Below are 17177 nucleotides of genomic sequence, written 5' to 3' on the forward strand. Positions count from 1 at the left end.
ATGAAATAGCCTTACTATATTTATATTCATTATACATGGAAATAGGAAAACCTTATAAGAAATCATACTAGATATTTTTCCCAAAATAGATATTCGCAGCACCATTGATTAATCTTATTCACATTTAACAATAGCATCATCAACTATTTTTGTCGCAAAAACACTTGTAATTTTGACCATTTCTTTGAAGCTTCCGACTTTTGTGCAATATAGATTTACACTAACAAACAAATTCAACGAAGAGATATCCCTTAATTTTAATGACTTTACTTTTTCAAGTTCATTAAGAAAAGACTATTACACGACACGGCAATATTTGTTTCTTTCTAGAATAATTAAGAGCCTTTGTAAATGATACATATAGAATTTAAAAGGTTGAGTTTTAGAAAAGGTGGATGTGGTGTCATTGGCATACACTCACTACACCATAGACCATCTTTAAAACTAAGTTTTGCTTCATCTTTCTTGCATTCCAGTTGGATTGCATGAGTGGGCTGGTGTAGAGACCATAAACCCTTAAACATTTAAACAATTCGAATCTTTTTTTTTACTGTTGAAATACGGAGCGTCCGTCAGATAATAAGCAGCTGGCTCTCGTAAATACTATGTAGCATAAGGAACCTTCAAACTCTGAAGCACCGATCGAAGAACGTTATGTCTTTATCTCAGGTGTCACCTATCCGATCCTTAAGCGAAGACGAGAATTCATGTCTTAGTCACAAACCATGCTGGTACCTCGAGCCATCAGCACAGAAAAAGACTGCTTTATCCACAGAATCTCATCATAAATAATTTACGGACATGAAAATATTTTATCCAATAAAAACCAGTGGCATTATTCCAAAAAAATGTAAATTTTGTTTAAAGTTTTAAACTGTGTATATGAATTAAAAACTCAATACACCGATGCTTTCACTGCTCGGTAAAATCTCTTAGAACTATTAAGAAACTCCAAAGAAAAAGTTTTTCCTTCGAAGTATCTTTCACAGATTGCATGGTCACCTGAAAGGAAACTGGTAAAAAAGACAAAGAGACTTGCCATCTCTTCTGGTCTCAGATCTTTATTCATATGTCGAGAAGAAGCCTCTGAGGATCTTCCACAACATCCTTAATACGGCGCAAGAAATACACAGCCTCTCTCCCATCAATAAGCCTATGATCATAGGTCAGCGCCACGTACATCATTGGCCTCGGTACCACGCTTCCTCCCACAACCATTGGACGTTGCACGATTGAATGCATTCCAAGAATAGCAGACTACAAATGAAAGATTTGTTTTGCGTTAGCAAGGGGACAAAACCAGTTTCCTTTGTTCAGGCTTTAGTATCGTGAGGATTGAACCGAACCTGAGGAGGGTTGATAATAGGAGTGCTAATGAGACTTCCATAGACACCACCATTTGATACTGTGAATGATCCTCCAGCCATCTCGTCGATTGATATGGTTCCTTCATTGGCCTTCTTAGCAAGAGAGTTTATCGTTTTCTCTATGTCCGCAAAGTTCATCTGGTCAGCACCTCTGATGACTGGAACCACAAGACCCTGAACACAGAAAAAAGGATCAATTACTACTACTACCTTACCTCTAAACCCTAAGATGGTATTGCCATGCAGTGTTTGGATCTTTACGAAGACAATTGCAGAAACAAACCTTAGAGGTACCAACAGCAATACTGATATCTACGTAGTCTCTGTAAATGATGTCATCTCCGTCGATAACGGCATTTACTACTGGTTGGGCCTGGAGGGCACTAACAGCAGCCTGAAGTAAAGGGTTAAAGAAGATTACTTCAACCGTAAAGTTCTGATATGATGATTAGTTAAGGAAATCTTTTAATTTCAATCGTACTTTAATAAAACCAGACATAAGCCCCAACTTCACTCCGTGCTTTTCAAAAAATGCATCCTTGTATTGAGATCGGAGCTTCATCAGATTTGTCCTACGTGAGAAAGGAAAACCATGTTGATGAACTAACAGTTGGGTAATAATTGAATATTGATAAGAGACATCATCATGAGCTTTTTAGCGGTAACTCACATATCAACTTCATTGAACGTTGTTAGCAACGCAAAAGTGTTTTGAGAGTCTTTCAACCTAGTCGCCACACGTTTGCGGAGTCTTGTCATAGGAACCTGCAATGTTGTAAAGATGCCATATAATCAAATCATGCTAATGGAAATAGCTTTTCCCTCACAGGGAAAAGGATCAGACATCATAAAAGTAAAGACTAAATGACGCAGTTTACATACCCGTCTTTCCCTATCCTTGGGAGGAAGCTGTGGTTCTTTAGCTGACTGTTTAGTCGGCGGTGGAGGTGATGGTGCCTTGGGCTTCTCCGCAACTTTAGTACTTTCAACTTTGGGCGCCTCGGCAGGGGGAGAAGGCTTGGCAGCAGGCTTCTCTGCTACCTTTTCTGAGGGTGCGACATGAGACACAGCATCTGCAGACTTCGAAATAATAGCTACCTTGTTTCCAGGTTCTACAGTGTCTCCTTCTTTGACAAGAAACTGCATAAAAGGAATAAGTAGTTAGGTATATGGACGCAGGAGAAGAACCCTAGAAACAATAAATGACACAAAAATTTACCTCTTGGATCACACCGCTTGCTGGGCTAGCAATATCTATTGTCACCTATACAACATAAATGAATCAAACACAATGATTATAAAAACTACACCAGAAACCTGAAAGAACATCTGCTGGGGAAAAAAGAAACATGGAGATAATAAAGCAAGTAATTGATTGATACCTTGTCAGTTTCAATTTGTGCAATAGCCTCGTCAGCCTCTACTCTGTCACCAGGTTCTGCAAGAACAACAAAAGAAGTGCCGTTTAATAAAAATATTAGATACATACTCTACATGCACCGGAATGAAAAAAACAATGATGAAAAATGCGAAGAAAAACATACTCTTGAGAAAGTTGGCCAAGGTTCCATCGGTGATGGATTCACCCATGTGAGGCACAACAGCTTCAACGACATCGCCTTCAATAACATATACAAAAAAAAGTGTGTCAAAAAGGCATAGAGATAGAAGCAACCATAACAACAGAGAGCAAAACCCAATTTGAGACATACGTTTAATAAATGAAACTAATATTTAATGATATGCATAAGCTATCCAAACATTGGTGGTGCACTTATAAAGGGTCACTTGGCTAAAGCTACTGTGAGTTCCAAAACATGGGAAACAAAACGTAACTACAAGTAACAGAATATCTGGAGCTATAGCAACCATACCGCTATCAGATGAGTAAGGCCTGACCCATTTCTGCAGGGTTGTGCCTTGGAAGCTGCTGAAAACAGTCCTACTACACCACACACACATGAATATTAAATTTTGTAAGGTAGAAAGTACAAGAAATGTAAGAGATTTTAATACTATGGTTTAACAAGACAAAACTGAGGCTGCTAACCTTGAGCACTCTGAACACCCTGCAAATAAGAGAAGAATTTGTTAAATCAAAGAGCCTTAAAAACTAGCAAAAAAGAATCGCAACAACAAAGGTTCAGTAATAAAAACCTGGACAAGAACGATGATGGAAGCTACGAGCATCGGTTCCACGAGGCACCAGAGTCTGTGTAATTCAAACAACACTTAGCTTGGTCATCGAAGAAACAAAAGTTCACATGCATAGAGATCATCAAGTGATATTTCCCCAAACTACAAAACATAATCTGGACGGAGTCATCGAAGAAAGGCGTACCTGCGTTGCAGCAAGAGAATGAAAGCTTTGTGTTGTTGACGCTACAACACGAGAAGATTGCAGCGATTTCCCCAATCCCTGAAATAGAGAGAGAGATCAATCAATATCTCACAATAACATGGAACGAATCTAAGGAAGACTCACCGAAGCAGAAGAGCCTCCTCCTCGAGTGGAAGCTCTCCTTATGACAGCACGCAACATCATCGCTCCCGCCGAATCTCTGTTATTGTTTTTTTACAAAATCAAATCAAATCAAATCGGTGAGATTCAACACTCTAATCATAACGCCAATTCCATTTTGTCGTACTTTTTTCAAACAAACAAAAAATGCTCAGATTCGTAATCGGTCCGTTGAAGATTTTCACGCAAATCTCATCAATAAAAATGGATCAAGAACACTGGAGAAAGAGAGAGAGAGATCGAATGATTACCAACTTTAACGCGGAATGAGAAAGCTAGGGTTCGTTCCCACAAACTCAACGAGAGAGAGAGGACTCGTGTGACTTTTCTGAGCTTTGAGCAATTCTCAAGATGAATATGGCAACTTCACTGGATTCTTCCACGTGTCATTTTCCCTTTTCTGATGAAAATGAATATATCCACATTAAATGAATTGAATATTCGGATCAACGGTGTGAAGTATTATTAACAGAGAGAATGCATAAAACGCTGACGTTTCATTAACACAAACCGGCCCATGGGCCCATAATACTACCAAAAACAAATTGATTAGTCACTCACTTTTCAAACACAGTGACGTCTTACAGAAAGACTTCTCACTTTTCACAATCTTATACATTTTCATTTCATCAAATTCAAGTTCCCATCTAACAAATGTTTGAATTTACAGTTACCAACCAATTGATCAAGCCTAAAACCATGAACAAAAACTATTGAGAAATGACTCAAAAAGGAACAAATGAAATAAATATATGAAAAGGATTGTCAGATAAGAGTCCCATTTATCAGGTCTAGGAGGTTTCTTTGCAAACAGAGACGACTTCCCATCAAAAAGACTTGAAAATGATTGGCGCGGGCTCGGTTCCCTACTCTTATGTTCGGTTTCTGATGGAACTCTTTTCTGGCTTCCTTCTTTACCACGGAAGATGAAACCAAGCCTCTTGAACCGCCGTTTTGTTTCGTTCCCGCTTGATGGCGACTCCTCTGTCGTCTGCTTCATTGATCTCAACACTTCTTCTGGACGTTTTAACATTGTTTCCACGGTTTCATACACCTACCAAAGACAAAACAATCCAAATGTATGATTAGTGATCATGATGCTTCATATCCACATGCCTTTTACTTTTGTTGTCAAATTCTTTTAAGTCTATCAATATTATGAGATTTCCAGACATTTGCACAAGGTTTACCTGGCAGAGATCATCAAGCTTATCAGTGCATGCGCCTCCATGGCAAATCGCCACTACATACTCCTTGCATTCGAAGAAAAGCTTTGTCAAGTCTTCGTTTGTGGCTACTACTGCCTCCACCATTACAAATCCCAGGGCAACCTGTACATTTTATAACCATCCCAATCTCTTTATAGCTAAAATTATATAATAAAAACATCAGGAAATTAGCAAAAAAAACAAGGAAAAATGGTTATCGCGTAGAGAGATAAACTAGCGGAGTTTATTATGGTTTATTATCTGGGTGAATTGTGGAGTTTTACATCAATCACTCTACTTATGTAAATTATGCATACGAACTGAAGACACTTCTTCTAGACCAGGCTGCACTGTGACCTTACAATTTTACAAAGACAAAAAAAATAAAAGAAAGGATGCGATTTGATGGGGGAAACTTACAAGAGAAACAAACAGTTGCTCGAATAATTCAGCAGCTGGAATGTCTTCCAAAGAATTCAAAATTCCTTCTCTGTTACAGATTTTGTGAGAGATACCATGAGTGATCAAACACATGATCCACTAACCACAATGTATAATTTGGTATGTTATTGACACTTACACAGCTAAATCTTCATCATAGAGAGGAGTTTGTTTAACAGCAGGCAGTGGTTTAGCTGTTTCCCACAGCTCACGCCATAAATTACCTAATATCATATAAAAGTTGCAAAGATAGTTCAGAGCAAGACTTGAAAGATTACATATTATGGTTTAACCACACAAAGAGAACTGAGACACTGGTAAATCGTATGAGAACGAAGAACAGGTTAAAAGGTCGAACCTTCTTTTTGCATCCTGGTACTTAATTGACCTCGTAGGGGAGAAGAGTCATCTCCAGAAGAGGTATCATTCTCAGTCCAGTCTGAAGGAGAATGCCATCTCACAAAATCTTCCAAAATACAACCAGGATTTGCTGCCTAAGATAAGCAAACACAAATCTAATATGAACACTAGACTCCAAACATCTCATCGCTAAGATTATTCACTTTTAAACAACCACCTTGAAAGCCTGCATGTCAGACAAGAGTTGAGAACACCCAGCTCCCATGCTGAGCCATAAGAAAGACAACAATCCAATCCATCAAAACAATTGGATATTTGAAAATGTTCTGATATGCTTATGAGTGAAATAGACATTACTAAACCAGATCAAATGTCTAGTGTTTTCCATTTCACAATGTTTAAACTCAGGATATAAAAGCAGATCGATTAAGTTTTACAACCCATAGAAAAGAGCTATGGCGTATGACTTTAAATAAGTATTCAATTGCACTAACCTCCCTCTCCGCAATACTAGTTCCTCTGTTTCTTTAATAAGATCTTCTGTCAATAGCGGACCCTCCTACAAGGATATGAATTAACACTAGGGACATAAGAGATAAAGATAGCTAATAAACTACGAAGAAAGTTACAAACCTGTGTTACTGGGGCATACACAGGCTCACCAGTTTCCAACATTGTTAAGTTCTCAACTTGATGATATACGCCCAGCCGGAGAATTAGTTCTCCCGTACTACTTTTAGCATACAAAAGAGAAACCGGAGAACCTGTTGCTTCTGAAACGTACGACTCTTCGTTGGCTGAACTGGCTTGCCTCAGTACAGCATCTAATGCTTCAGAAGCAGCTACCCGGCGTGCTTTTTTGGCAAGACAGCAGTTTATAACCTGCAACCATTGGTGAAGTAGGCAACTTTTTAAATCTGGATTCTCGTCCAGCGGTATCCACGGTATCTGTTTCTCTTCTTTCCAAAATCTCCTCAACTGCAGATGTCGATAATTTGAGAGAGGTTATCAATGAGCTACGGTATGTTGCGGTGGCTTATTCAAGGAAAATGTACCAAAAGAGTGATCTATCCACTAATCTTAATCCATATGTAAATCATACTATAAGTGCGGAGAAGGTAAGAATGATATTTTAAAGCCAAAGATTTTGCAATACAACAGCTTACTTCATCAACAACCCTGCACCAGAATAAAGCCATTCTCCTTGGTGTTGTAAAACTTCCAATCACTTCAGCAAGCTTAACAACAAAGCTACAAGGGGGAGCAGCATGAAGATCTTTTGCGAAAGAGGCTCTTCTGGTAGGAGACCCCAGATCAGAGACAATCATTCTGATGAGGAAGTTACTTTCTGTAAATAATTTGACAAACTTAAAAACATATAGCAGTAACTGGAACATAGTTTGATGAAGAAAACTTTTATCGTGTAAGGCAAAACCTACCAACATTAAACAAGGCATTTACTAGACAAACAAGTTTTTCCTCGTCTCCTGAATCAAAACCAACTTTATCCTCTTTTTCACCAAGAACCAGTGATTTCACCGCAGAGAGGTTCAAGGCCCCCCTCTCCTTCACTGGTGATGAACTTCCAGACGATGCAACAAAGTCTTTCACAGTCGTAGCCCTTTTTCCCGCTCTGGGAAAAAAGGAAGAGGGAAAAAATCTCTATCTTAGCAATAAAACTACATGAAGATCTAAACAAAAACTCATGTATCAATAATACTCACTCAATAGCTGTAGCCAGCTGCTTCACAATGGATGCTCGAGGAATACTCTTCACATCAACAGTTTTTAGAGATTCTAACAAGTAGCCAACATCAGATGCCTAAAATTCGCCATCAGAAGAAAACTCAATCATCTAAAAGCGGAGAAGCAAACAAATGGCATGTTTTGGCAATGAATGTAGCAACAAAAGCTCTCCCAAAAGGTAGACAGACCATTTTATTATACCTTGGCTTCTTGCTCTTGCTTAGCTTTAAGAATGTATAAATTATGGTCGTAGAAAGGAAGAGCCATGGCTGAATCCTCCTCAGCTTTCTCTTTATCTTCTTCGACAACTTCTTTCCTCCCGATTCTTAAGTTTCTCAGTTTATTTTGCCACTCTTTCTTTTTCCTAATATGTGCAGCTCTCCATCCCTCAGGCTTCACTCCATTCTCCTCATGTGCCCAACATTTCCCATTAGCATGAACTAAAAGAATGTGTATCTATGCACAATACTCACATAGCATCCCACTTCATCATGAAATGCTTTATAACAATCTCCTATGATCACAAAGAAAATAAGATCAATGTGACTACAGAGGGTGGTGCGCAAGAAAGTGAGTAAGCTTACTAGAAATTCAAATAAATGTCAAAATATTTGAAATGTTATAATCTTGAATCTTCTTCTTAGTCTATACATATAGCCCAAGAAGATGATGATTTCATAATTGTGTTACCTTAGAGTCATTATCATTCCTGGTTGATTGCTGCTGCTCCTCCTCCTCCTCTTCAACGATACCAATTATAGGAAAATAATAAAAAAAAAAAACACTCAAATGAATATCACCAACAACAACAAAAACAAGAACACCGAAATAGAATTTAGTTTTGACACAATAGAGAGAACCCAAAATAGAATTATGATTCAATCAAAACGAGGAAAATGGATAAAATCAGAGGTCGAGCGATAAAACGTCGTTGCATCAGTCAAATTTTAGTAAATGGGAGATTAAGTACACTGAAGCGGAAGCTAAGGGAAGAGAGGGAGAGAGAGAGAGAGATTATACCTGGATCGGATTTGAGATCAGTGAAGACGCGCTCGCTTTAGCAGCGGCGGAATTGAAGGCGGTTCTAGCTTTGGAGACCAAGGACGACGGCGGCGCCGCATCCATTAAGTTAAAGGAGAGTTGCGCCTTGTTGTCAACGACGCGGCATTGAATGATTTTTGAGGAAAATGAGATGAAGAAGACAGAAGAAGGTGAGAATCGATTAACGAGGAGATATTTTGCAAGAGAAAGCAGGCGAATTAACAAGACACTCGTGAATATTTAAATGTTAACCAAAAATGAGATAAGAAGAGTAATGTTTTTGCATTACCTAATAAATTGTATTGAATCCGAACATTTGAAAAGATGTAACCTCAATTTTGTATTAATTAAAATAGATCCCAATGCATAGGTGGCACTCAATTAGGTAGTTAATTACATTCAATTGAAAAATAAGTAGGTCCACATTCGATTTTTATATGTTGTTAGATACATAAGTTGGTCAAACTATATGATATAATGATATGATATGTTATTTTCTTTCCTTAAATCAAACCTACGGAATTACCATAAATGACTAATATATATATGACAATTAATGATTTTAATAATAAAGATTTGATAACAATTTATGTCTCCTCCATCATTTTTTTGTTTAATTTTATATTATTAAAATAAATTAAACAATCAAATTAGCTATAAAAGTAAAATTTAGATTTTTTCGTATATGTTATATTTTGAATTTTTTAAAACGACAATAAATGACTAAAACTATTAAAATTATTATGTTAAAAATTAATGATCAATGGTTTAACATTTTTATTATAAGAAGATACACATGATTTTAAAACCATATGAGTAAAAAATATCATTTAATAATAAAATAAATATATATATATAGACTAAACACTATATACCATAGGATTACATAAATATTTTAATATTAAAAGTTTCAATGAATTTTCAAGAACATTTATAAATTATAAACTTATTAAATATTTCAGATTGAAAATTTTGTTATCGATGATTTAAATATTTTGTTATAAAATGATATGAATGATCATAGAACCGTATGATTATAAATTCTTATTTAATAAATAACTATATAAAATATACTATTCTTAGAAAAATAGGTTGGTCCATCTTAACTTATATTACAATTTTTATTAAACTAACTATAGAATTGATAAATAACGTACCAAAAAATGTTTTGCACTTTCCTTAAATAAAAGCTACGAAATAACCTAATATGATTAACATATATGTGAAAATTAATTATTATGAATAATAAATATTTGATAACAATTTTTGTATCTTAGTTCTTTTTAAAATTTTTATATTATTAAAAGATATTAAAAATCACATTAAATATATAATAAAAACATTTATATTTTTTATATGTTATATTTTGAATTTTTCAAAACGTCTATAAATTATTAGAAATTTGAAGATCACCACTCTTAAAATTTTGTGATCAATAGATTATTGTTTTTGTCATAATAAGTTACAAATGATCATAAAATTGTATTAATATGAACTTTTATTTAATATTATAAGAAGATACACATGATTTTAAAACCATATGAGTAAAAAATATCATTTAATAATAAAACATATATATATATATATATAGATTAAACTATATACCATAAGATTACATAAATATTTTAATATTAAAACTTTCAATGAATTTTCAAAAACATTTATAAATTATAAACTTATTAAAGATTTCACATTGAAAATTTTGTTATCGATGATTTAAATATTCAGTTATAAAACGATATGAATGATCATAGAAGTGTATGATTATAAATTCTCATTTAATAAATGACTATATAAAATATACTATTCTTAAAAAAAAATAGGTTGGTCCATCTTAACTTACATTATATTTTTTATTAAACTAACTATCGAATATTCAAATTGATAAATAATCTACCAAATATTATTTTTGCACTTTCCTTAATTAGAAGCTACGAAATTACCTAATATGATTAACGTATATATGAAAATTAATTATTATGAATAATAAATATTTGATAACAATTTTGGTATCTTAGTTCTTTTTTTAATTTTATATTATTAAAAGATATTAAAAAAATCACATTAAATATATAATAAAAACATTTATATTTTGAATTTTTCAAAACGTCTATATATTATTAAAAATTTGAAGATTCTCACTCTGAAAATTTTGTGATCAATAGATTATTTTTTTTTTTATAATAAGTTACAAATGATCATAAAATATAACGCATATGAATTTTTATTTAATAAATATTCAAACTAAATAATATATATATATATATATATATATATATATATATATATATACTAATGATTTAAAACAACAAGATTGGCTGATCAATTTAGTTGTCCAGTTGAAATCTTTCAAAAGTATGTGAAAGACTAAAGTCAAAGTAAATATGGATTTAGAATAGTAGTTATATTTTACTAACCAAAATACGGAAAAAAACCGAACCGAATCGAAACTAGTGCTGGGTTCGCGGGTCAACCCGCCCCGACCCGCCCCGCCCCGCCGCGGGTAGAATCATTTTTTCGATTCAAAAATTCGACCCGCATAACCCGCAAACAAAAACTTTTATATCCGCACCCGCCCCGCCAAAACCCGCGGGTAATCCGCCAAACCCGCGGGTAATATTAATTATATTAAAAATAGTTATTTTAATTAAAAATGATTATTTTTTAATTATATAATAATTATTTTAATTAAAAATAATTATTTTTTTATTTATATAATAGTTATTTTTAAAAAAAATACTATTTAAAAATATATTTATAATTAAAATTATACAAATATTTATTGTTTTTTATATATTTTACGAAAAAATGTTTTTTTTTTCAAAAATGTTTTTTTTTTAATTTGCGGGTTGGCGGGTACCCGCGATTCAAATTCGGCTGACCCGCACCCGCCCCGCTCAAAATAATCTCGACCCGCACCCGCACCCGCGATTTAAAATTTTCAAATGGTTCGACCCACACCCGCCCCGCGGCGGATCAAATGGGGCGGGCCCCGCGGGCAATGATTAAAATTTCCAGCTCTAATCGAAACTAACCCGATATCTGGATTGAACACCCCTAATCCAAATGAAACCAAACTATTGTTTCATTCTCCAAAATATAATAAAAATAATAACTTAATTCCGCGCAAGGCGCAATTCTTATCCTAGTGTAATTTAATATGGAGAGATTGGCCTATCCATTTCAGATTATACAACCCACAATTATAACCATTTTATGAAAGATTTACATCTATTTTATCCTAATTTGATATCATACGTACCTCATTTTGTTTTCCAACATAATATCAGAGTAACGATGGTTTATGTTTATATATCATATGATGTATTCTTGCCAATAGAATCATTTTCTTCTATTGACCAAAACAAAAATGATTTTCTGATTTTCTTCTAATGTTGATGGGGGCCAAACTTTTTTATAGAAATTCAGTAGTCTAATTAAGTAAGTCTCTAATTATATGGGTGAAGTTCAATTTTCTTTTAGCTCCCTTTTATGGTGTACTTTGACTTCTTTTTCTTACTAATGGTGCGGTCCAATCCGATTCAACCGCTTGTTTCAGTTCTGTAATGTTCATACTTGCATATTAATGAGTAACTCATCATTGCTATCAACTAGCAAGGTAGGAATGATTCCTATAACAACAAGTAATAAAGGATAAAGGACAAGAAACATGAAAACATAAACTTCCATCTTGGTATATAAGGGTCCTTTTCTCATCCCTTGAATAAGTTTAGTTTCCTGGTCTGTCTTTGGTCTATGTTTATCCTTAGTGGCTTCTGTGGATTGAACCAGTATAAAGAGGTTGAGGCTTTGAAGCGTCCAGATGAAGGGTCTGTTGACTAAGGGCTTTATATCGGGTGTTGTTTTTTTATGGGTGTTGTTTTGGTTTCGCAAGGTAGTGTGTGTATGATTATCGTGAATGAGTGGTTCAAATGAGGATGCTGCTATTCTTCATAAAGTCCTTTGCGGTGTGTGCTCTCTTGCTCAGTTCGTAGCAAGAAATCCGGCTAATCGTAGTCAATTAAGCTCTGATTCTATTATCTCTTGTTAGGTTATTTTCTAGATTCACTTGGTTAGTTGCAAGGTGTCATGGTTTATTTGTTCTGTTTAGTTGCTTGTGTATCTTTTAAGCTTAAGTCTCTCGCTGTTGGGGTTTAGTTTCCGGAAATCGTTATGTGTTATGCCGACCTTAGTGTTTCACCATGTATCCTTCAATGTTATCAATGAAAATCTTCAGATGAAAAAAAAACACGCTCCTCACCTCCTCTTTAACACAAACAAGCATGTGTTGCCGTTTCTATGGAAGAAGTCATCGTATTTCAGATCTCCATAGTGAATAAGATGACTCGTATACCATGTATGGTCTACCGTATTACAGTAAAAATTTTATAAATTAATAATGTTGAGATTATGATATTTTGTTAATTTATAGAGTTATTAATTTACGAAATTTTTTTTTCAGATTTCCTATTTTTTTAAATATATTTTTTATAAATTAAAAAAATATATTTGATTTTAGTGTATATACATTAATAAAAAAAATTGAAATTTGTCATTTATATTTTTATTATATTATTTGGTGTATATAAAATATGTTTCATAGCATTTAAATGTGGTTTTGGATATAATTTTACGAACGTAACACACTGGTCCTCTGTAGCAAAATCCGAAACCTTGGCCAGTCGATAATGTCTTCTTTAGTTTTGATTTTTATCTACAATCTTTAAAATTATCAAATATGCTTTAAATCAATTTCTAAAACTACAACAACAAAAATAGATAATTGTTGCAAACCCCCTATTTACTAAAACAATATTTTATGTACTGTAGAAAAATATACAGCTACATTAGATACATCTGCAACAAAAATTATACATACAAAATTTTACACCACAAAATTTAAAGTTAGATCCCAACCAATCACCATTATTGTTAAATTTTTTAGAACTGGTTAGAATCTAATAAAAAAGTATACCATTGCAAAGAAATATGTCTAGTACATATTATAAATTTATAAATCAAGTCTCCAATTCCATTTATTTAATTCCAAATCCTTTCTCTTTTTGCAGTAATCAGTACGACATGCCACACAATCTTAAACACAAAAATTCATTTGAAAAAGAAAACAAAAGTTTCCGGTTTCCATTTTGTCACACTTCATGATAAAACAACGAGGTATAAAGATCATGAAGCGACCAACTGAGAGAGACTTAAAGGAAACATGTATTGTGAATCTTCAGCAAACATGAGATCGGCGATAACACGAGAACCAGCTTCTGTGGGATGACCATAGTAATCCCAAAAGAGATATTTTGTTCTGTCCGAACAAACCCTCGCGGTCGGAAGACAAGGACGTTCCGCGTTTAGTTTCCCACGTCCGCAGCATGCCGATGTCGCGTCAGCTAAGCCTGAAATTAGAAAACTCAGCGTTTTGTGTTCATTATGCTCAATAGTACTATAAGTTTGGTTCTTTTAAACTTTCTATACAGAATCATTGCAATTTGCAATATATACATAGTTACATTCAGTTCGGTTATTCATCCCTAAGTTCATTAGTCGTGATTTCGAAATTTAATATCCAAACTATACGTATTCTCAACGTACCGTAACGTGCAGGGTTGGAGTTAATATCTTGCATGGACTTGAAAATATCAAAGTAAGTGTAAATCATTGAGCTTAGCAACTCTTCTTTGAGCTGTTGCAACATCTTTATTAGAGCTTCGTTGTACAAAGAGGCAACCATGTTAACCTCTTCATTGCATTCATGGATCGTCGAGTTCTTCTCTCTTTTCTCAGGTGTGCAACCGAGTTGTGCTACCCCGAATATTAATAATCTAGGCGTTCCAGTCTCGTGAATTTTCTGGTAGTATAATTTCCTCAAATTAATTTAGTCATACAATAATAAAAAAGAAGGAAATGACATTTTTTACCTTCAAATGCTCTTTGTATTTTATCTGCTATAGATTGCATATATTGTTGAGCATTAATCTGTTGTCGAAGTTCCAAGTTCCTGTAATAATCCAAAACATCGTTGCTGCCTATGATCATAACGAATAAAGATTTGGATATGTGAATTTGTGCTTTGGATGATCCAAGCTTTCTTGTGAGTTCTTGATGAATAGAGCGCCAATGGTCTAGTTGCTGTGACAAAGGGATAGCTTGTCCCTGAAATGATTAAGTCAATAAATTAACAAAACAATATATATAGATTTATTCTTGGGTTCACCCCCTAGGGTGAACCTCTAGGTTCACCAACCAATAGGATTTCATTATTTCAAATTCGATATATTTTAAAAAAGGAAACAAAATATTGTCAAATTATATTATTTTTTTAAATTAAAATGCATAAATAAATAAATAAAAAATAGTAGTAATTACAAAAAAAAATATTTTTAACGTCATCAGCAAAACATTAAACCATGAATCCTAATCCCTAAACCTTAAATCCGAAACCTTAAATTCTAAACCCTTGGGTAAACCCTAAACTCTAGGATAAATCTTAAACTTTAAATCAAAATCATTAAACACTAAAACACTCAAGGGTTTAGGGTTTAGGATTTAGGGTTTAGGGTTTAGATTTTTAGGGTTTAATGTTTTTATTTAGAGTTTAGGATTTATCCAATGGTTTAGGGTTTACCCAAGGGTTTAGGGTTTACCCAAGGGTTTAGAGTTTACCCAAGGGTTTAGGGTTTACCCAAGGGTTTAGGGTTTAGGGATTAGGATTTAGGGTTTAGTGTTTTGCTGACGACGTTAAAAAAAGTTTTTTTAATTCTTTTTTCTGTAACTATTATTATTATTTTTTTTTAAAAAACATAATATAACTTGCCAATATTTTGTTTCTTTTTTAAAAAGATATCAAATTTGAAATAATGAAATCCTATTGGTTGGTGAACTTCGAAGTTCACCTTAGGGGGTGAACCCAAGAATAACTCATATATATATAGGGATAGTTAACTTAGATGAGTGCATACTAAAGAGTTATTCTTGGGTTAACCTCCTAGGGTGAACCTCTAGATTCACCAGCCAATAAGATTTTATTATTTTAAATTCGATATCTTTTAAAAAAGAAAACAAAATATTATCAAGTTATATTATGTTTTTAAAAAAAAAAGTAAAAAAAAAAATAGCAGCTACAGAAAAAAGAATTAAAAAAATATTTTTAACGTCGTCAGCAAAATACTAAACCCTAAATCATAATCCCTAAACCCTAAACCCTAAATCCTAATCTCTAAATCCTAAACCCTTAGGTAAACGTAAATCCTTGGGTAAACCCTAAACCCTTGGATAAACTCTAAATCTTTGGAAATATATATCAGAAACACGTAAAAACAATGTATACCTACCAACTAGATCTTTTGCGTGTGAAGGTATTTTGAGAAATTAAAAGAACTAAAATAGTTTTGAGGGTTGACTCTATAAATCACATTTTACAACTTGACAAGTGGCTTCATGAGTCACATATTTGATTCATTTACTCTATTTTTGATTGATTTATTCTTGGGTTCACCCCCTAGGGTGAACCTCTAGGTTCACCAACCAATAGGATTTCATTATTTCAAATTCGATATCTTTTAAAAAAAGAAACAAAATATTGTCAAATTATATTATTTTTTTAAATTAAAATGCATAAATAAATAAATAAAAAATAGTAGTAATTACAAAAAAAAATATTTTTAACGTCATCAGCAAAACATTAAACCATGAATCCTAATCCCTAAACTTTAAATCCGAAACCTTAAATTCTAAACCCTTGGGTAAACCCTAAACTCTAGGATAAATCTTAAACTTTAAATCAAAATCATTAAACACTAAAACACTCAAGGGTTTAGGGTTTAGGATTTAGGGTTTAGGGTTTAGATTTTTAGGGTTTAATGTTTTTATTTAGAGTTTAGGATTTATCCAATGGTTTAGGGTTTACCCAAGGGTTTAGGGTTTACCCAAGGGTTTAGAGTTTACCCAAGGGTTTAGGGTTTACCCAAGGGTTTAGGGTTTAGGGATTAGGATTTAGGGTTTAGTGTTTTGCTGACGACGTTAAAAAAAGTTTTTTTAATTCTTTTTTCTATAACTATTATTATTATTTTTTTTTAAAAAACATAATATAACTTGCCAATATTTTGTTTCTTTTTTAAAAAGATATCAAATTTGAAATAATGAAATCCTATTGGTTGGTGAACTTAGAAGTTCACCTTAGAGGGTGAACCCAAGAATAACTCATATATATATAGGGATAGTTAACTTAGATGAGTGCATACTAAAGAGTTATTCTTGGGTTAACCTCCTAGGGTGAACCTCTAGATTCACCAGCCAATAAGATTTCATTATTTTAAATTCGATATCTTTTAAAAAAGAAAACAAAATATTATCAAGTTATATTATGTTTTTTAAAAAAAAAAGTAAAAAAAAAAATAGCAGCTACAGAAAAAAGAATTAAAAAAAATATTTTTAACGTCGTCAGCAAAATACTAAACCCTAAATCCTAATTCCTAAATCCTA

At 33.5% G+C, this 17177-nt stretch overlaps 2 protein-coding genes across 6 annotated transcripts; both read right to left on the minus strand.

Moving 5' to 3' along the window:
- Nucleotides 1-798: 798 nt before the first annotated feature.
- On the minus strand, nt 799-4313 carry LOC106421000 (dihydrolipoyllysine-residue succinyltransferase component of 2-oxoglutarate dehydrogenase complex 1, mitochondrial). Of its 3 annotated transcripts, none has more exons than XM_013861844.3 (15): nt 4140-4313; nt 3853-3928; nt 3709-3786; nt 3525-3579; nt 3418-3436; nt 3242-3312; nt 2912-2986; nt 2750-2805; nt 2587-2631; nt 2250-2507; nt 2038-2132; nt 1849-1939; nt 1651-1761; nt 1347-1541; nt 799-1257 (listed from the first exon to the last, which is right to left on the minus strand). In XM_013861844.3, the coding sequence occupies exons 2-15, from the start codon at nt 3910-3912 to the stop codon at nt 1066-1068; spliced, it is 1401 nt and encodes a 466-aa protein (XP_013717298.1). In that variant the 5' UTR covers nt 3913-3928; nt 4140-4313; the 3' UTR covers nt 799-1065. The 3 variants fall into 3 exon arrangements, with proteins under 3 accessions (XP_013717298.1, XP_013717299.1, XP_048603118.1); XM_013861845.3 differs by having other exon boundaries at nt 3242-3309; nt 4140-4303; XM_048747161.1 differs by lacking the exon at nt 4140-4313 and having other exon boundaries at nt 3853-3946.
- Nucleotides 4314-4417: 104 nt separating this feature from the next.
- Nucleotides 4418-8907, minus strand: LOC106420841 (rab3 GTPase-activating protein catalytic subunit). Of its 3 annotated transcripts, none has more exons than XM_013861700.3 (14): nt 8664-8907; nt 8334-8383; nt 7845-8054; nt 7622-7719; nt 7337-7530; nt 7064-7245; nt 6531-6875; nt 6392-6456; nt 6115-6163; nt 5896-6031; nt 5677-5761; nt 5517-5586; nt 5079-5219; nt 4418-4942 (listed from the first exon to the last, which is right to left on the minus strand). In XM_013861700.3, the coding sequence occupies exons 3-14, from the start codon at nt 7908-7910 to the stop codon at nt 4580-4582; spliced, it is 1794 nt and encodes a 597-aa protein (XP_013717154.2). In that variant the 5' UTR covers nt 7911-8054; nt 8334-8383; nt 8664-8907; the 3' UTR covers nt 4418-4579. The 3 variants fall into 3 exon arrangements, with proteins under 3 accessions (XP_013717154.2, XP_048603116.1, XP_048603117.1); XM_048747159.1 differs by having other exon boundaries at nt 7845-8157; XM_048747160.1 differs by having other exon boundaries at nt 7832-8157.
- Between the last annotated feature and the right edge of the window lie 8270 nt (nt 8908-17177).

The sequence above is a fragment of the Brassica napus genome, chromosome C2, assembly GCF_020379485.1.
Source record: "Brassica napus cultivar Da-Ae chromosome C2, Da-Ae, whole genome shotgun sequence".
Taxonomy (NCBI): Eukaryota; Viridiplantae; Streptophyta; class Magnoliopsida; order Brassicales; family Brassicaceae; genus Brassica; species Brassica napus.